The 21,489-nt window shown below is 39.8% G+C and overlaps 1 protein-coding gene across 5 annotated transcripts in view; it reads right to left on the bottom strand.

Annotated features, from left to right (window-relative positions):
* The window catches only part of PATJ (PATJ crumbs cell polarity complex component), a 353,136-nt gene that overhangs the window by 48,573 nt on the left and 283,074 nt on the right, over positions 1–21,489 (bottom strand). For all 5 annotated transcript variants that reach the window (XM_082616407.1, XM_082616410.1, XM_082616411.1 and 2 more), the window contains 2 exons: positions 18,296–18,410; positions 15,075–15,208 (listed from right to left, as the gene is read on the bottom strand). In XM_082616407.1, the coding sequence (XP_082472533.1) occupies positions 15,075–15,208; positions 18,296–18,410 (249 nt within the window). The remainder of the gene's footprint in view (positions 1–15,074; positions 15,209–18,295; positions 18,411–21,489) is intronic.

Raw genomic sequence — 21,489 nt, 5'->3', positions numbered from 1 at the left:
TACTCATATGATTCACTGAATGATTTTTTTCTACAGGAGCAGAAATAGAACAACATTATATACAAGTGATAAACTGATGTTTAAAATAAAAGGTGTTCAATCCAAGAAAACAGATTAATTTCTCCTAATGGCAGACCTGAGAAGCATTTATAGATGAACAAGAATGACATATAATAAAAAAGTAATTTCCTCTTGGTAGTTGTATGACTTTCACTGGGACAACAGGAATTTGAGTAAGATGGTCTGTTTACTTACTGCCTGAGGTAAGACCAACAGTGTCCCCTAGAAACTCTAAATTTCTCATTTGACTTGCCAACTCTAGAGTCAGAGAAGAATTTGATCAGTGAGTTGGAGAGTTTCTCAAACAATGGGTTTTCCCTAAGCAGACGGGTAAGGCAGGATTTCAGAGATGTAGGAAAATCTTCTGCTTAAAAACTTCTCCCTCACCAGTCTATATCTGAAACATGTTTAACTTGAAAAAAATTTCTTTATTCCACAATGAAGGACAAGTAAAAAAAATAAGAGAGCCAGGAAGCAGTAGCTGGCTAGCCAATTCATCATATTGTTTAAGGAACCACTGTCTTAATGTCCGCATTCCTAAAAGAATAAGTATTTATTTATTTTAAAATATAGATAAAATATGTACATGGTATTAGACTCAAAACAGTATACACTGAGAAGTTTCTCTCCAGCACCTGTCCTTCACTCAATTCCCCTAATCAGAAACATACAGTATTAAGTTTCTTGTGTATTTTTACAGAGTTAGTCTATATATCTATATTTGGAAAGTACTAAGGGCACCAAATACTTGAAGGTCGTGCCTTCTTTTATCTGCTACCTACTTTGTTTCATGAAATTCTGCTGGAGCCAGGTAAGCATCACCTCTTCTATGAAACCTTCTTTGACTCTCTTCCCTGGTAGAGTGGATCAACCTGTCCTGTGGATCACTACTATATCTTAGCATTATTGAACTCACAGTATCACGATAGCTTGTTCATGGATCTAGCTCCTATACCACCTCCTGCCCTCAGTGGAACCCTTCCAGACAGGAACTGTTCCCAACTCCTCCTTGTATCCTGGTGCTGAGCAGGATACGTGTTTGCTCATGTATCCTGCTCAATAAATGTTTGCTAAATGATCATCAAGGAATTCGCTGGAGATAGAAAAAGGCATCAAAATGACCCAGAAAGAGGAAGCTGGCAGGGTTAGTATGTCCTAATCTTACTGTAACCAAAACAAGTTTCTGATGGTAAAAGTGATATACAACCAAAATACCCATCACACATGGATATTAAATCCATCTGAATTTCCAGAGGATTTACTTTAGCTTGGAGAGCAATTTTAAAAGGCCAAGTATGAGGGATTAATTATCATGGAGCCCCACAAAAATCACAAACACCTCCAGGGGGATTTAAACTCTGAATTGCTGGAAAAGAATTTCACAACACGTGGTAATGTATCCTTAGGCAGTGTCAGAGTCATCAGACACTTTAGCCCATCAATCACCATTTTCTTTACTGTTCAAGCTGCCAACAAGTAGATAAAGTAACTCATAAACACACCAATCATTCAGCAAAAGGAAATTTTATTGCTGTCACAATAGGCCTATAACACTTTAAGAAGCCATGTGTTAGAAAAATTAACTAAGGATTCTCCTGTGGACCGAAGGATACCAATAAGCAGTGTGGGTGAACTATTTCCACAGAAAGAGATTTTATAGCTTTCATTTCTAGATATTCAGTGGATTGTTTTAACAAGCACTTTAGGGCAAAACTTTGATAAAAAATTGTATAATAGACATTATTATAAAGGACCACGTATATATGGTTTAATTTTACTGCTTGAAGGCGCATTTTACTTAATTTGGATTGCTCTGGAATTAAATCCAATTTTTGTCATGCTCATAAAAGCCCCCGCACCCACTCCTAAGGGACATTTTAACCACATAAAAGTTTCACATTAAATTTCACATTTAGGTGGAAAACATATTTACTGATGATCCAAAAAGAGTGTTACATCCTTTTTTCCTGCTTTACAGGAAAAAAAAAAATCCCTCCTAACAAGAAAGACCTATGAGGACTAAAAGAAGAATTTAAAATGTTATATATAAAATGGGCATTTTTTTGTCCCTGTGGAAGAAACTGTGGTTCAGATCTGCAGCCTTACAGGGTTAATGCTACTTTTAAACATCATTTAATAAAGTTCCCCTCTATGGCTGTCACTGCTCAGAAATCATAAAGACATGTCTTCTATACAGTAGACCACTTTCTCAGCAGGAAAGCCAAACCAATGAGAGGTGATAATACAGTGGGGGTAGTAAAATGTGCAAACCAAAACTACATTCAACTCTATGCTGAAAAACACATGTAGATGTATTAAGTTACTGATTTGTGATGTCTACTGCCATTAGACAGAAAGTGTGGGTTACAACTTTAAAAAGAAAGTTTAAAAAGAAAGTGTGGGTTACAACTGCTAAATATCTCACTTTTAGCAAAGTTGAAGGGCTCCAAACTGTATTTATATAAATAAATGGAGGAGTGTCTTAGAATATGTTTTTTTTTCTATCCCAAATCCTTTGTGACCACATCTTTAAAAACCTAGCTTCCCTATTATATTTCAGTTAGAATGTGATTTGCACTTTGATGCAAAAAGTGTTTTTTTTAAAAAAAAGGCAGTAGGATGTGGAAGAAGGACCCAGGACTAGGAGTGAGAGGGGTTCAATTTTCTGACAGCTCTGCAGTAGCCAATTCTACAAGGGGTTCTGCATGAATCCCTCTGTTCATGATACTTATCATCATCAGTAAAGCACAGACAGAGCTGAACTATGTGACTTCTGAAGTCATTCTAGCTCCAAAACTTCAGACCTTGATCAACCCATACTGTGTGCAGAGCAAAGCAGAGAAAGCCTCTGTTTTACACAGATGCTTAGGCCCCACTTAGGAATAAGACCTCCTTCTATTTTTTTTTAATTTATTTTACTTATTTATCTTTGGCTGAGTTAGGTCTTCGTTCCTGCGTGGGCTTTCTCTAGTTGTGGTGTGTGGGGTTCTCATTTCAGTGGCTTCTCTCGTTGTGGAGCACAGGCTCTAGGCACGTGGGCTCAGTAGTTGTGGCACGTGGGCTCAGTAGTTGTGGCTCGCAGGCTCTAGAGCACAGGCTCAGTAGTTGTGGCGCACGGGCTGAGTTGCTCCGCAGCATGTGGGATCTTCCCAGACCAGGGCTTGAGCCCGTGTCCCCTGCGTTGGCAGGCGGGTTCCTAACCACCGTGCCACCAGGGAAGCCAAGACCTCCTTCCAAATGACAGACCAGAAGAATAGCAACTCTCATAGGCTAAGAGAGATCAGAAAGATATGGGGGCTGGGTCGGACTGCATTAGTTATCTTTTGCTGCAAAACGTAGTGGCTTAAAATGAAAGCTAACCATTTGTTCATAATTCTGTAGGGTGGCACTCTGGGCTGGGCTCAGCAGGGCAGTTCTTCCACCCTACATTGTGTCAGTTGGGCTCTCCTGTGAGGTTGCAGTTAGGTCAGCTGGGATGGCTGGGTCCCTCTCCCTCCAAGTGCTCTCTCCGTATGGTGTATGTCATCCTCCAGGAGACCACTCCCGGCTTGTTCTCAAGGTGGCAGTATTTCAAGAGGACAAGAGCTAAGCTATAAGGCCTCTCGAAGCCACACAATGCCACTTTCACTACTACTGGTCACAGCAAGTCAATGGGTCAGCTCAGATTCGAGGAATCTGAAAAAGCTGCACAAAATTTATGGTCAATTTTAATCTACTACAGACTTTATCAAGTCAGCCAGAGGAATCTTCCAGCCTGTCAACAATGGAAGGAAGCAACACATGGTGGGAATGGTACTGGCTATGGCCACATAAACCTGTGTTCAGATTTTAGCTCTGCCACTTATAGGTTTGTGATATTTCTATCACAATTTAATATTTCTATTAAGTTAACACTGTCTAAACCAGTGTTTCTGTCTCTGTAAAACAGAACTCAGAAATCCCACCTGTTAGAGTTTGAGGATGAAATAAGATTATATATGTAATGTCAAACAAAGTGTCAGCCAAAGAGATGTTCGATAACTGCTAACGAGGGCTCCCAATATATATACGTCTAAGGTTTAAGAGGCACATGTGGCACAGAAAGGTAGGAATACATATATGTTGGAGTGATCAAAATTCACAACTCTAAGGATGAATGACACCAGTCTTGGTCCATTTTTTAAATTTCTAATTTTCCTGTTATAATGCTGATCCTACATTATAACTGATTGCTCCTTTTCAAGAAAGAGTATGCAACAAGGACATTTTAGGTTATTTTTTCTCAAGTCATGGACTGTTCAGGGCTAAGTCCAATGGACCATCCAAATGCCAACAAGACGTAAACCAGACTACAAGAGTCCTGTTCCCACATATTTTGATTTTTCTGTTTCAATCAAGTTGAAACATACTGTTTTTGGATTCTGTATTTGCAAATTCCCCTGCTTCCCCAAATCAATGCTCTTGGTGCATTCATGGTAATTTGCGGACATGAGCAGAGTGGTGAAAAATTTGAGTTGCTTGATTCACTTGTTCCTAGCTGAGGCAGAACAAGGCAACATTATGCTTTCTTGTTTCAGCTCTCATACTGGAAACAAGCTTCCCTTAAAGGGTCTTCTGAGTGCCACATGTTTCGCATTTTTGTGCTGTTATGTGCCTTACCGAGAAATTACATGTGTTAGACAACCTTCATTCGATTATGAGTTATAGAGCTGTTGGCCATTCAATGTTAATGAATCAACAGTATGTACTGAATAAAGTATCTTTAATCAGAAACACACATAACACAAGGTTATATATTTATCATCAGTTAAAAATGTTGTGACCAGAGGTTTGGAGGAGGAATCTAACCCTGTCTTTCCTCTAGAAGCAATGGTTTAGTATTCATTAATTCAGTGTTTGCTGCAACTTTATATAACATAATTACCATGAATAAGAACTGACTGTACTTCCTCCTGTTGCTTTTCCCTGGTGTTACTTCACTACAACAAAACTGGGAAACCTAACGTGAAAGCTGATAAAGGTAGAAATGCAGACATATGCTATCTGTAATAGAGATGGCAGGACTCATGTGGACAAAGGCAGGTCTTGGTTGTCCTTGGTACACTGAGCCAGTGGGTTGATTAACCCAGGGTGAGAAGAATGAATGCATTTTTCTTATGCTGTGGCATGTGTTATTATGCTTATACTCAATGTGTTTTGTGGATCTATATTTTTTGAACCAATTACAAAGGTAAAATGCAAAGATGATCCAAGACAAGTTGCAAAGTAGCTAATCTTCCCTACTTTCAGACCAAGAACCTTTTTTTCCCCTTCTTTGATGCAAAAAGTATTTGGCATACCCTCATCGATTCATAAGAAGCAAAAGGTTAAGAGGTTACTTTCAATATTTCATAAGAACATGCAGGACCCGAGGCAGAATGTAGTCAATAATTATCTTATTTCCTTTGTTCTAAGATGATTTTTTTCTCATTTAACAATTTTATAATTTGGAGTACATCTAATGTACTGATTTCCCACCATGAATACAATAAGATTATTACTTAAGAAGTATAGTATTATCAAATTGATGTAGTTTTGCTTGCCAACTTCATAGATTGAATATATAATTGTTTCTGTTCAGAAAACCTGAAGGGGCTATAGTTATAGAAGGGAAGTCAGCAAGAGTCAAAAGACCTTATCTATCATACTTGGAATCACAGTTTTTAAAATCTGGATTCTCTATTCTGCTCCCCTTTTTTTTTTTTTTTTTTTTTTTGCGGTACGCGGGCCTCTCACTGTTGCGGCCTCTCCCGTTGTGGAGCACAGGCTCCGGACACACAGGCTCAGCGGCCATGGCTCACGGGCCCAGCCGCTCCGTGGCATGTGGGATCTTCCAGGACCAGGGCACAAACCCGTGTCCCCTGCATCGGCAGGCGGACTCTCAACAGCTGAGTCACCAGGGAAGCCCTATTCTGCTCCCTTTTAAACAGAGTTCACAACTCAGATTTTCTAAGAATCTCAGAACACAGTCAAGACTTCAATTAATCCCCATAAAAACTCTGCTACAAAAGAAACACAGTCTATATATATCCTAATCTCAATTTATTCATCTATTCTAATATGCTTGGGGTAGGGTATGAAGACTTGCATCTACCAAACCCTTCAAAGAGAAGGAAAATGGATCACAGTGTTCAGTACCTATAATTTTGGAATACTGAAATATTCTCACATAATAAACTATAGATAACATAAATAAGCATTAAATCAGCAATAGACATAGAGGCTCTTTTGACATAAAAGTAAAAGTAAGGATTAGGGACTTCCCTGGTGGCGTAGTGGTTAGGAATCCACCTGCCAATGCAGGGGACCTGGGTTCAAGCCCTGTTCCGAGAAGATCCCACATGCCGCGGAGCAACTAAACCCGTGCGCCACAACTACTGAGCCTGCGCTCTAGAGCCCGTGAGCCACAACTACTGAAGCCCACACGCCTAGAGCCTGTGCTCCTCAACAAAGACAAGCTACCCCAATGAGAAGCCCGTGCACCCCAATGAAGAGTAGCCCCCGCTTGCCACAACTAGGGAAAGCCCGTGCGCAGCAACAAAGACCCAACGCAGCCAAAAATAAATTAATTATTTAAAAAAATTAAGGATTAAATGATCAGTTACACAGGAAGCAATAATACCAATCTGTGTGTATGTGTGTGTGTGTGTGTGTGTGTGTGTGTGTGCGTGTGTCAAAGCAACGGACTAGGTAAGCTATCCTAAAACTCAAACTCAGGGATTGAAAATTCTTGCACACTATTTGTAGGTAACTAAAATGTGGAATGAAAATCACAGCAATAAAAGAGCTAATATAAGAATTGCTCTGAGGGCTTCCCTGGTGGCACAGTGGTTAAGAATCAGCCTGCCAATGCAGGGGACACGGGTTTGAGCCCTGGTCCAGGAAGATCCCACATGCTGCGGAGCAACTAAGCCTGTGCGCCACAACTACTGATCCTGCACTCTAGAGCCCATAAGCCACAACTACTGAGCTCACGTGCCACAATTACTGAAGCCCGCATGCCTAGAGCCCATGTTCCACAATAAGAGAAGCCACCGCAATGAGAAGCCCGCGCACCACAATGAAGAGTAGCCCCCACTCGCCGCAACTAGAGAAAGCCCGTGTGCAGCCACAAAGACCCAACGCGGCCAAAAATAAAAAAAAATTGCTCTGAATATATAAAAATGTTTCACATTTTAAGACTTTGAAAAGCTTTCTCTTCAAGCTCAGAAAAGAAACTGTTTTATATTTACTTAAAATGGAGTTCCTTTGCCAAGTCTGATTTAGCAAAAAGTTGATACTTATCAATATGAATATAATTTTTCATACTGAAATATAGGTTTAAGGAAATGGGATAATATTTGCATTATAGTTTATAAGTCCCTATAGTTCCATCTGGTACTTATTTATCTAAATTTTACTCAGCTTGCATAATATTTTTGCTTACATTCATATTCTTTAAGATCAGAAATGCCCAAATCTGGAAATTCAGAGGTACTATTCGTTAACATTCTTTCAGTGTGATTCATGGACTTTTTGCAAACTCTGCCTTGATTTAAAATAAAACTAAGGTAATAAGATGTTTAGTATAAAAATATATGACTTAAGCAATAACAATAAAAGGAACTTGGCTTTGGGGGTTTACACGTCAAAGCAAACCACGCTCCTCATGAAACAGACTGTGCAAAGTTCATTTGAAGGAGAACAGCAAGATAAAACACTTAATCAAATGTAAAATAGTTTTCTACTCTGCTTACTTTAAAAAATATCTAGTGCTTTAAGTTGCCACAGTCCTACAGTTAAATGGTCAGAAGCTGTAACAGCTAAACAGTAGTATGCAGCATGGTGAAGTGTTAAATCAGGTCACTTCAGAACCTGACACATGGTTATAGCTAAAGGACAGATATTCTTCACATCAATTTCTAGATGGAAGAACTTCTCCACATAGTGTCCAATTGGGAGAGTCCTTCTATCTTGATGCTACTTGCTAATGGACCTGCCCTAGAGAACTTCTGTTTCATAAGAATGAATTAAACTGGTACTAAATAGGCGGTGAAAAAATTACAGGTGTGCAACTTGGAGAGAAATGACCAGATTCTGAATATGACATTCCCAGGCCTTTTTAATACTACGAATATCTAAATTTTACAATCTATCCAGGGAATCCACTGACCTCATTTACAACAGGATGGTACCAAGAATATAAAGATAAAACAATTGCCCTAGTCTAACTGTATTCCTCTTGCAAAGAGATAAGCTTATCTCCGGACCCAGAAGAATACCAGTATAGCAACTAGGACACATATTTATGAACTTTCCTTTCCAAAAGTGATAACAATTAATAGCTTCCCTAAAACAAAACAACAGAACAATAATTATGCATTATTCTCTAGTTTAAAAAACTCAGGACTTTGAAGTTTTAAGAAATTTGTGAGATAGGAATGCAAAGGGGGTGGAAGGAGAATGAATTTTCTTATACTATCATTTTGAAAAAGAGATTTATAAATGTAAATGTTGCTCCTTGATTAAAAAACAAAGTCTAATAATAATAATATCCTTGCAGAGTGGCTGCCTGCCTTTGTCAAAATATTTCCTGAGATGGGGCACTCACTATCCCCAGGCAGTTCATGCCATCTTTGGTCAGCTGATGTTTAGGAAGTTCTTCCTTAAAATAACGTGAAATCTGTTTTTCACTGGGCACCTTGGGAGCACCTGAATTGTTCTCATCCTTCATCCACAAGGAGATAACCTTACATGCTTGCAGAAAGTCACTGTTGTCCTTCCTGGTCTTCCCTTTTCCAGTCTGTTCAATTCTTCCTGAGATAACGTGGTTCCAACAATGTTCTTGTCAACCACATAATGATGCCCAGAAATGAACAGAGTACTCTAGGTATAGCTAAAACCGGTCAGAGAAGCACTCCAGACAGATCTAACAGCATGTGCAAAAGCCTTGCATCAGGTGGGAACAAGACTCATTAAAGGAACTGAAAAAGGCTGGCATGGCTGGAATTCAGAGTGAGTACAACAAGGCTGGTTAGAGTCATATTTTTAAGTGTGCAAGGCTCTATATGGGGTACCAAAGATACAAAATAAACAGGTCTGTTCTCAAGAAGCTTAGGGTCTGGTGGGTGAGATGGATAACTCCCTTTCCCAGGTGAAGGTTGACGACACAGAGTGGTAGTGCTACAGAAGGGGCCCCAACAGTGCGGCTTTTGAGTCAGACTGTCTAATTAAACTCCAACTGGACCAACTGCTAGTACTGTGTCCTTGGAGGAGTTACCTCGCTTACCTGTGTCTCGGTTTCCTCACTTATAAAATGGGGATAATGCTACTCCCTCTCCTATAGGATTGTTGTGAAGGTTAAATGAGATGATGTTTATTAATTATGGATTAAGAACAGTACCTGAATCACTTTTTAAAAGTTTGATGCTGAAAAACAAATGGCTAATTATCTAGAAACAGTCATGTTTCTCAATATGCAGAAAACATACTAAAGACACGCAGATGAAGGGAGCAAAGGATCTACTTTAAGACGAATGTTTAACAATAATTAATAATAACTGAACTCAGTGTAGACAGGCACTGGGAAAAGTCCTTAATATTCTTTATCTTAATTAATCTCCATGTCAACCTTCCAACCTTAAGAGGAAGATTTGGTGGTCATCACCACTGTTTTACAAAGGACGAAGCAGATTTAACTCAGAAGGGTTAAGTCTCTTGTCCAAGGTCCCACCACAGTTAAAGATCTAGGATTCTGATACTGCAGAATCAGCATCATTACTCTGCTATGCTGCCTGTTAGGTTTAATAGAAACACTGTCTATAGTCTGGGACATTTGACAATGGTACTCAGAGAAAGGAAAATGCAGAGTGAGGGTTCTGGAGCAACTCTCCTCATTCTTTCTTCACTTCATTTGCTCAATCCCAAGGACAGTTCAAGTCTGCCAATATGCTTAAATAAAATATTTAAGTTTTTCTTTCTCTTCTCTAGAATTCCCAAGGCTGATAATAAAATAACCCCAATAAATGACACTGGAGAGCTATATTTTAGTTCTTCTGAGGACACTGCAAATAAAACTTCTAGTCAGTAAGCAAACATTTCTGAGAAGGGGGCATTGAGGGATTCCAGGACAGGCGTAAGAAATATGATGCAAGCATCATAAGAAGTAAGAGTCCATGGTCTTCCATTTGGCAGAATATGCCAAGTCTTCTGAGCCACAGGATTTCATGCAAATTACCACTCCAAGACCAAAAAGGGGGCGGGAGGGAGACAGGATGAAAAGATGGCTAGATAGATGAATGGAAGGAAATCTTAAAAATATTAATTAATATATGATCTCTTTTACGTAATGTGCCTTATCTGGTTTCCTGGCTGCGTGCCTCCCTCAAATTCAATTGTTGAAATCCCAGTGCCCCTCCTCAAAGGAGGCAGGGTCTTTGAGAGGCGATAAGGTCATGAGGGCAAAGCCCTCATGAATGGGATGAGTTCCCTTATAAAAGAGGCCCCCCTTGCAGAGCTCCCTTGCTCCTTTCACCATGGAAGGATACAAGAAACCTGCAACCCAGAAGAGCGCCTTCAGCCGACCATGTTGGCACCCTGACCTTGGACTTCCAGCCTCCAGAACTGTGAGAGAGAAATTTCTGTTGTTTGTAAGCCACTCAGTCTGTGGTATTTTGTTACAGCAGCCTGAACAGACTGACACCTGCTTACAAGAAACACATAAAAACTAGCCTGTATTAATTAAATCTAGAAAGTTCATACTACAGATTTACTTTTTTCCACTTTCCAGACAAATTCCCTATTTTAACAGTCCCTATTAGGATTTTTCATTGGTTGATCCCCTATATAGACCACAAACATTAAAGGCAGTAGAATCAACTTAAATGAGTGTGTGAGCTCTTTAAGGGCAGGTTATTTCATTCAATTTTGTATCCTCAGCACTAAGCAAAGGGCAGCCTTTGAGCAAACACATGCTTCCTATCAGAGGAGCCACACTCACCAAAAGCAGACCTGGGGACATATATGGTTAAAACAACAGAAGAAAAGTTTGTCACTGAGGACTGGGTCCAGGTGTGCTCCTCAACCTTCCCAAGGGGGTCACCCTCAGCATTACCTTGGTATTTTAAGAGGTCTATTTAGATGACTGGGTGCAAATACAATGAGATGCTAAGTGAGATCTCCCTCTGTGATCTCAGAAACCACCCATCTTGGATCCAGAGAAACTATTTATAGCAGATAGAACTGATGTGGTGTCAAGACCAAGTCCCAGAGGCTTAATTCCTCTAAAGATGGCAAAAAAAAAATCTGTTGGACACACAACAAAGAGGGCACAGAAACCCTAACTGGGTGCGGGGAAGGTGGGGGGGTTGGTTTGGGGCAAATGCTTAAGAAGGATCACCAGCCCTTAGAATGTGCTCTTTCCCAGCACCAGAGCTAAAATAAGGATGCATATCAGGATGCAAATAAGCAAGTGCAAAGGTGCTTCTGTCAGTGGATCTCAACATTGCCCATGATTTCCTTTAATACGCTCTCATCTTTGTTTGCTAACTTCCTGTTGGCTGGATGCACTCCCAGGACCTGCTTGGACAAAGTGACCTGGAGTGTCAATTAGGCTATGTGTCCCATATCAGAATTTGGAGCCAGGCCGGGGGGAAAGGAAAAAAGGAAAGACCTTCATTGTGGTAAACAATGGTTTTATTTGTTAAAGCACCTTCCACCCACCTCCTGTTCAGCCTCACCAAAATATCATGCCTATATATTACTTGTGAGTCTAACTTACAGCTTTTGATGAGGTACCTGAGGTTAGGAAATAAAAGCTGTGTCTCATTTCTCATTTTTAAGTGGTGCTTATCCTTCCAAGGACAATGGGATTTGTAGTCTCAAAAGGCAGAACCATATATTATGAACCTCAAGACGCTCCTAAAGAATTTGTTTGGCTGCCTCATGGTAGCAAGAGAAGCAGCGGACAGTATTTCTCAAACAGCCTCTCATGCAGGATGCAGAAGGTGATGTCAAGCAGTGGAAGCCCTCAAGCTGGTGGCCAGCAGCACAAATGTACACAGTATTAAAGACCCAAGAGCAGACAGGCACATCTAACCAACCCACACAAAGCAAAAATCAAATCGATAACAACGAAAGGAAAAAAAAAAATCAGCCAACAAACTCATTCAGCTAGGCCAGACATGCTGATTAAAGTCTTCCAATTCCCTCTGGGAAATCTAATGCTGTCTTATTTTAACCAGTTATTAAGAGGCTTATATTTACAACAAATAAATCAGAGGGTGACTTTTTCTTTATGAAAGAATTCACTGAGGAATTTCCTTAAAGCGTAATTTCTCTGGTTCATTTCAAATAGAACTTTATACAAATTCAATTTATTTACTATTCAAGAACATCTCTTTGGGAAAACGAGGCAACAGGCTATGGGAGGCAGACATCTCTAATGTTCAAGGTCAACCAGCAGTCTCTGAAAACTACCCTGATGGCCTTCGTAGAACAATGATATATATGTATATACATAAAATTTTCTACTGTTTACAAAGTCACTGATCCTCACCACAACCAAGTGAGTTGTGATTATTGGGCTTACTTAGTATGTGTGGAAACTGAGGCTTGGAGAAGGCACATGTCATGTGCAGTTGCTTACCATGTACTAGGCACCAGGCTAAGGTCATCTCTTTGATCCTCTTGGTAACTCTACAAGGTATTACAGTCCCCTTTAATAGATCAGGAAATAGAGGGCTTAAGGAACCTGCCCCAGCTGGGAATTGTAGAGAGGAAGTATGGCTGAGAGCTAAAGGAGAGGGATGGTCAGCCATCAGCTCCCAGATCAGCTGAGGAGAGATCATGGAGGCTGGAGAAGCAAGGGAAGATGTGGGGCGGGGCCTGGAGGAGGTACAGAATCTTGATGGGTGGGTAGGTGGTGCAAGAAGAGAGCAGTTTGAGGGGAGGTGAGAGAGTCTAAGAGGCTGGGATGCATGTGGGTCTGGGTAACACTGGTCTGGTCCTCTACTGGTGGCGTGTTACCTCCTGGTATGGTAGGAGCTTGCTGGATGGCTGAAGTGATTCTATGAACTGTTCAAAGGCCAGATCACATATAATTAGAAGGCATTATTAAAAACACAATTTGAAAATATAACCTAGACCAAATCACTTGAAGGGAAGCTTCTAAGGAAGAGTTTGCCCCTTTCCTCAATGACAAAAGCTGAACAGAGAGCATTCCAAGCCAGACAACAAACAAAGTAGAAAAGTTCTGGGGCCTTAAGGAGCCAAAGACCCATGAAAGGGCTGGGAGCTAAAACTGGCTGAGCTGGCTGACTCCAGGTGTTCCCAATTCCACCCAAGCTAATGAAAACGTCACAGTGCATGCAGGACGCTACACACAGCAGTTCCTGCCTGCACAGGCCAAGCCAGAGTAATTCAGGAAATAAATTATCCTGAACCCTGGAGAAAAGTTGGGTTTTTTTGGGTTTTTTTGCAGTACGCGGGCCTCTCACTGCTGTAGCCTTTCCCGTTGCGGAGCACAGGCTCCGGACGCGCAGGCTCAGCGGCCACGGCTCACGGGCCCAGCCGCTCCGCAGCATGTGGGATCCTCCCGGACCGGGGCACGAACCCGTGTCCCCTGCATCGGCAGGCGGACTCTCAACCACTGCGCCACTAGGGAAGCCCCTGGAGAAAAGTTTTAACAATACTTTAATTGAGCTGAAGGAAATAAAATCCTTTAATAAATAAACACCAGCCTCTGAGCACATTCAGGTTCAGGTGGCTCACTAGTAAGGTCAAACTAAACATAGGATTCTCTAGATCAGTCCAGATAGCAGGAGAGAGGAAGAGCATGACCAGGAAACATGTAGAAGGCAGTAAGACCCTGGTTTCTGCCGCCTATGCTGTTCTTGAGTTGCCTAGTGCCTTAGGGGACTAATATTCATTACAGAAAAATAGAACAGGATTCCCTGCCCCCTCCAACAGTACTAACACAGAAACATTATATTCCTGTCAAAAATGTAAAGAATTATTTTATTGATACTATACTTGTTTTCACTATAAATCTGGCATATGCAATTTACTTCTTACCAAATAAAATGAGCAAAAGAAATATCAAAATGTTCATTTAAAAGCATATTCAAGGCTTCCCTGGTGGCGTAGTGGTTGAGAATCTGCCTGCTAATGCAGGGGACACAGGTTCGAGCCCTGGTCTGGGAGGATCCCACATGCCGCGGAGCAACTAGGCCCGTGCGCCACAACTACTGAGCCTGATCGTCTGGAGCCTGTGCTCCGCAACAAGAGAGGCCGCGATAGTGAGAGGCCCGCGCACCGTGATGAAGAGTGACCCCCGCTTGCCACAACTAGAGAAAGCCCTCGCACAGAAACGAAGACCCAACGCAGCAAAAATAAATAAAATAAATTAATAAACTCCTACCCCCAACATCTAAAAAAAAAAAAAAAGCATATTCATTAGTAAGAGTGGTTGTCTCTAGGGGGAGGCCCTGGTTGGGATCGGGGGTGGGGTTGAAGGGCAAGGCTAGGGCAAAAGGATAGGAGGGAGATTTACCCTTCACTTTATATCCTCTGTGGCAGTTTAACTTTGAATAATGTGCATGTTATTACTTATTCAAGTAATAACATGCACATTGATTAATCACATTTTTGTAAATCAAAACCCAGGAAGTTTTACATTTTAATGGCACTGTTGACCAGTGACAATCAAAATACTGAATAATCAAAGATCCATCATCCAAGTAAAAATTAACATTCTAGAACAATTTAAAAAAAATTATGAGTAGACGTGAACATGGTCAAAATAAAGCCAAGCCTAAATTTCGGAAGTGGAGTAAGGGATGTACACTTTTATGTAGCAGTCCACTAAATAACAATGATGATAATGATCATAATAACAATCGTTCATCTACTTACATACTATGAAAAAGCCAAGTCTTCCACAGAAGTGACCCAAGGCCATAATAAGGCTCAGCATCTAACTCTGTGCCCGTGGATATAGTTCACTTCTAGAAACTTACCAAGGGTGTGTCTTTTCCTCCCACAATGCTGAGACCAAGCCCTGAACGCCCCTTGGATATTTCTATAATCATTTCCTGGCCAGGAACAATGGGACACGTGGCAGGGTCCACTGACATAGGAGCGTGGAAACCACCTGAAGAAGGAGTGAACACAAGAATGACTGGAATGTAGGAGATGCAGCTCAGCTCGCACACTCCACGGCTCGGGGAGTGCAGCGTTTACATGTGTTTATCATTTCACTCTTTTCCTCCCAAGCACCATGAAGTGAAAAGCTGGGTCACTACTGCCCATTCACCCGGGGATGAAACATGACGTTCCTATGACACTTTTGAGATTAAAACAATAGCTACCACCAACCCACACGATCAACCATTTTAGTTATACTTGAAATTTTTAAAATCTTAATATATACCATGAAAACTGGTATGGAAAAATTTAAGTTGATTAAATGATTAAGTACATATAGGTATATGTTATAATGAGAATAAAGACTGGTATAAATGCTGAGCTACAGTTATAAAATACTAATTAAGAAATAGTGCTTAAGTACTTTCAATTAGGGCATATCATATGAATTAAAATGTATAAAGGATCTAATCAATAAAGTATGGCACAACTGAAAATAACAATCACCTAAAAATGATCCCCAAATATATACATAGTAAAAAAATAAGTGTTATAAACACAATACTGTAGAATTAATTGCTGGGTCCGTAACTGAAAAGGCTTGTGAAAAGAGTTATTGCTGTTTTACTTTTAAAAATCATTGTTTTAGACTGGGTTTTTCTAAAAACTGGGGGAAAAAAATATTAACACATATGCATCCTCAGTCAAACCTAGCCCACTGAAAAGTCCAAACATTCAAAATGTTAGTTTCAAGAGACTCTTATACAAATAATATTTTCTAGAGAACGTCATCTTTTTTGATAACTAGTCTTGATCATCATGAGTACTGATTCTTACACAGTGATATAATTTGGTAAAGGTCTGATAATAAAGGGCCCCATCTGCTGGTCAGCTGCGGCTAATGCACAGGGGCCAAGTTGAGATCCACAGACCTCTGTACAAGTTGGGGCCAGTACACTATGGCCCGAGGACCAAGAATGGTTTTTATTTCAGAAGGTTGAAAAACAAAAATCCAAGGAAAAATAACATTTCAACACATGTGAAAATTATATGAAATTTAAATTTTAATGTCTATAAATAAAGTTTTACTGGAACACAGCCCTGCTAATTCATTTACATCTAGTCTACGGCTGCTGACAGCAGAATTGAGTAGCTGCAACAGAGAGACCACGTGGCCCACAAGCCTTATATTTACTCCTTGACTCCTTACAGAAGAAGTTTGCTGACACTTGGTAGAAAACAAAAGAACACAGGCCCTAGATAAGCCTGTGAGGGCTCTGCTCTGACTCAGTGATAATCATTGTCTTCGAGACCAAAGGGCACAAGTTTCGGGGTGGTACAGAAGTGGATGTGAGTTCACAAGAAGGAAATTAATAGTGGGTGCAGCTGAGGCTCATTCGTCATCAGAAAAATGCACGTAATCATCATCCAGGAGGCTGTCTGAGGAATTAAAGAAACAACGTGCCTGAGGTGCTCAGCCCAGGGACTGGCACTGTGTGGCTTTCATATAGGTGCCGCTCCTGACCACGTGGAATTTATTAATCGAATGGCCTCTTGTGTAACAATGACACAACCTCGGCAACAATTTAAAAAGGCCATATCAGAAGGCTAGTAAATCGTAAACCTAATTTGACTCGAGATCTTTTGGCAACATATGTATTTCATGCTACATTGTTCACTAATTTCCAATAAAAACAGTGTCATAGTTTCATGGATGCTTTAAATAGTTTATACTCCTTATGTAAATCACTAGCTTAGTCTGTTGAGTGAGGAGAGAAAACATAGTAAGAGATACTGGAGGAGTATCTTTCCAGTATTTCTTTCCCTCCTCTGCTTCTGCCTCTGGCTACCCTATAGCCAGTCCTGAGTCAGTCTTGGTATTTATTTCTCTCATAGAATCCAGCCCAAAGCCTGACTCCTACCAAGCCCCCAATCAATGTTTGGTAAGTGGATGGCTGAATGAATACAATTTCCACAGATTAAATTGTGGGATGATTAATTTGTGCTATAGAGGTAAATATATGGGATATATATTATCAAAACTCAATTGGTCTACATTGGAGTCATCAAACTTTTTTCGTAAGAGGCCACATGGTAAATATCTGGAGCTTTACAGGCCATACAGGCTCTGGTGCCGCTACTCAACTCTACCCTTATGGTGTGAAAGCAGCCATAGACAATACCTAAACAAATGAGTATTCCAATAAAATTTTATTTATGGACACTGCAATCTGAATTTCATATAATTTTCATGAAACATTCTTTTGATTTTTTTCAACATTTTAAAAATGTGAAAACCATTTTTAGCTTGCAGACCATATAAAAACAGATGGTGGGCCAACTGTGACCCAGGGGTCATAGTTTGCTGACCACATCCATCAAGTATTTTAGTAAAAAATCTAGTGCTTAAGAATAACACCTGCCTCATAAATTTTTTATGAGTTAATATTCATGAAAAAATATGTAAAACGCAAATACCATAAAGGTGTCAGGTCTGCTAAATTCACGCAGGGTTATGCTTTACCATTGGTGAGCATGTGTTTTAAATAGTCCTTCTTTTAAAACTGACTTACATTGCATAAAAGCAAAATGGAAATACTCATTATTCATTTTGAAGGTCTATTTTCAACCATTAGTCGGCATAATTCAATCCAGGAATTCAAAGAGAGAAAGTGATTATCAATTTCTTTAAGCACTGAAAATCAAGTCTTTAAATAGATTACATCGACATAAGCAAGGCTACAATTTGGTTCAATGTGATTTTTAAGAGACATTACTCATGAACTAAACACAATATTTTGGAGAGACTAGAGAATAATCTGGAAGCCTCAGATTCAAGTAGCATTTACTAAGGGCCTTTTTTGTTCTACTACTTTTATATTCAATAAGTAATAGGCAATCCCACTAGTGGAGATGAGAAAAATGATTTTGGAAGTAAAGTGACCTGCCCAAGTCCCAAAGCTCAGGAAGTAGAGCAGGGATGCCAGCCAGGCTTCCTGACTCTTGGTCCAGTGCTCTCTTCAGGACATCACAATCCCTTCCTTTTCTAAGGTTTGATGAGTGGATTCAATTCTGCTCAGAGAAAGACTCATACCATAGCCTGTGAAGTCTGCATCTGTTGAATGGTATGAAGTTGGTGCTAAAGGGATCTCTTGTGAACTGAAGGAGACTTTCGTTGAATATTTTTGCTGTTTCATTCGGCTGTCGGCCTACAAAAGAAACGAAAATTAGACGAATGTCAGAGAGGAGAAACGTAACAAGAGGAGAAGACTTTAAAATTTAAAAACAATGGTGCACTCCAATAATGCCTCTTGAAAACTTGGAGTTGGAGAGGTGGCAAGGGGAAGTCAGGATGATTTCTGTCCCATTCCCCGTGCTTCTCTATTTAACTTTATATCTAAAATGCTTTGGTGAAGGATGGATCAAGGAAGGGAAGAAGGATAGAAGCTATCTTTGTGGTTTGTGTATGAAGCTGGGGCCAGGAAGCATTTTTACACGATGAAATCAGTGTGAAGACTGTATATCTGTGCTGTGCTTAGTGAAAAACAATCTGTGCTGCAGATGTTCTGAGCACGTGACACTGCCCAACTTTTGTGGACATATTAACATAGTCAAAGATGCATGAGGTAGGTTAATTGAGCATTAGGGTTAGGAAGAGACAACAAACCCATGTACATCATTACACTTCACTTCACCTAAAAGAATGCTTATTCACCTTTGATTCCCAGTGCCTGGAACGTAGTAGGGCCTCAATAAACGTTTGATGAATGAATAAATGAATGCAGAGAGAAAAACTGAAGACATGGAAACTCAGAGTAGGAAATAAATCTGTAATTCAATGAAGGTACAGAGACCTTTGCTGTGCAAGCTTTGGAAAATTAACTTGTAATTCTGAATTTTTGTTGATAATATCTCTAATGAATATTAGTATTAGAAAACTAAGAAAAACCAAAAGGACTCCATGCTTGCTTAACAGGCAGCTAAGAAATATAGGTAGTGACCTGGCCTGCCTTCTGGATCTGTAGTTAGCCAGGAAACCCATCCCCAGCTGGAAGATTCTGCTGGAGGCAATGAAGCACCAGGCTGTCCCTGGAGTCCAGAAATAGGATCAAGGTAACTGCTCCAGAAAAATAACACCCCAAGATTCCATCAGTGGAAGTCTATGCCTCAATACAAGGCACTGTGCAGTATGTAACAAGAAAAGCAATACCACTCATTGTATGTCTGTACTGTGCTTTCCAGCTTTCAAAAACACTTCTATATCCATGAATTCATTTAATCATGAGAGTAATCTTGAGAATTAGACAATATTACTGTTCTACAGATAAAGAAACCAAGACACAAATGTCAAGTGACATCTGAAATCATACAGCTAATTAGAGGACTAAAAGTCGCCATTTGAAGAATGTTGCAAGTTTAAAGTGTTTATCAAACAGTTGCTAGGTTATGATTCTACTGATGTTCTTTTTTTTTCTCTGCAGTTTTTCTATCACCATCATTTAATAATGACTGTTCACTTATTTAAAAAGGCTTTTTTGAATATATATTTTCAGTGATTTTAAAAAGAAGAAAGTGAAACAATGACAAACTAGGGGTTGCTACGAGAAAACTGAACCATGGAACCACCTAAATATCCAATTACTCTAAAGACCACACTTCCCAGCCTCCTTGAAGCCAGACATGACCACAGACTGGTCTATGATCAATGGAATGTAAACAAACATGAACTGTACAATGTTCAGGTCATTTTCTTAAGGAGAACAATCCTGCCTTCCCCTTCTTTAGATGAAATGTGGATGCAATGGTAATAACTGGAGCAGCAGTCTTAGACCAAAAAAATGGATGCTATAGTTTGAGGATGGTAGAGTAATCAAATAATGGTACAGTAATCAGATAAGAGGTGCTTGGGTCCGTGACACCATGGAGACACCATGTCATCCTCAAACTGATCACAGCCACACCGTTAGGTAATAGAGAAACTTCTTGCAGCAACTGAACATAATCTTAACTCACACAGTACTTATGTCACCTTTCCTTTGTATAATCCCAAGAAAGAAAATTGACAACAAAGCTAAATGCCAGCTACAGAGTTCTTTTATGAAAAATGGTGTGAATTTTAAAACAGAAAAGCATAAGAGACAGTCATCACTACATCATGACTTTTATTAACAGCAGAGAACGTTTGTTGCTCATCTTTATTTCCCAGTTAACGTAGCATCCATTTCATTGTGCATACTAGGTAGGTTTCTAATAGATATGGGTTGAAAAAATAAGGAAGTAGTCCATAGAAACCAAGTGAAACAAACATATGTTTAGAGGCAGACCACTTGTTGGTAGATGTGGTGATGGATGAACATAGCTCCCACGACTCATTCATTGACATAAAACCAAACTACCAAGAATGAAAGATTAGAAAACTTGGATTTGTAGACTGTAACCTTTAAAAATTATATTAAAATAATTTTTTAAATTGGGTCATTTGTAGAGACGTGGATGGATTTAGAGACTGTGATACGGAATGAAGTAAGTCAGAAAGAGAAAAACAAATATCATATATTAACGCATATATGTGGAACCTAGAGAAATGGTACAGATGAACCGGTTTGCAGGGCAGAAATTGAGACACAGATGTAGAGAACAAATGTATGGACACCAAGGGGGGAAAGCGGCAGGGGGTGGTGGTGGTGGTATGATGAATTGGGCGATTGGGATTGACATGTATACACTGATGTGTATAAAATGGATGACTAATAAGAACCTGCTGTATTTAAAATAAATAAATAAATAAATAAAATAGATAACTAATAAGAACCTGCTGTTTAAAAAAGTAAATAAAATAAAATTCAAAAAAAAATTTTTAAAAAGAAGACAGATTGGATTTGCTGCTGAATGTTACTGTATTCGAACATCAGACTTGGAGTGGACTTTATAAGTCATCCAGCCTAACTAAACCAGGGGTTCTCAACCCTGTCTTCATAACAGAAACTGCTAGGGAGCCTTTAAAATTTACGAATGCTGGAACCCCCATTCTAGACCAAAGAAATTGGCACTAGGGGTGTGGAGTTCAGTCAAGTGTGTTTTTTTTTGGGGGGGGTGTTTGTTTTTTTAAGTTGAAACTTATGTTTTAGTTAAATCATGGATTCTTAACACAAGATAAATGGGTTTGTAAGAGATTTATAGAGGGAATTCTAGGAACTATAAAACCTCTGCGGTTGTATCAAAGTTACACTTACCAGTGTTTTTCTGGGGAAGGAGTCTACACTTCATCAGATCTTCATGATAAGAAAA

The sequence above is a fragment of the Mesoplodon mirus genome, assembly GCF_964341445.2.
Source record: "Mesoplodon mirus genome assembly, chromosome: 3".
NCBI lineage: Eukaryota > Metazoa > Chordata > Mammalia > Artiodactyla > Ziphiidae > Mesoplodon > Mesoplodon mirus.
The sequence above is the reverse complement of the archived record's forward strand: the minus strand, read 5'-3'. Positions and strand labels throughout refer to the sequence as shown.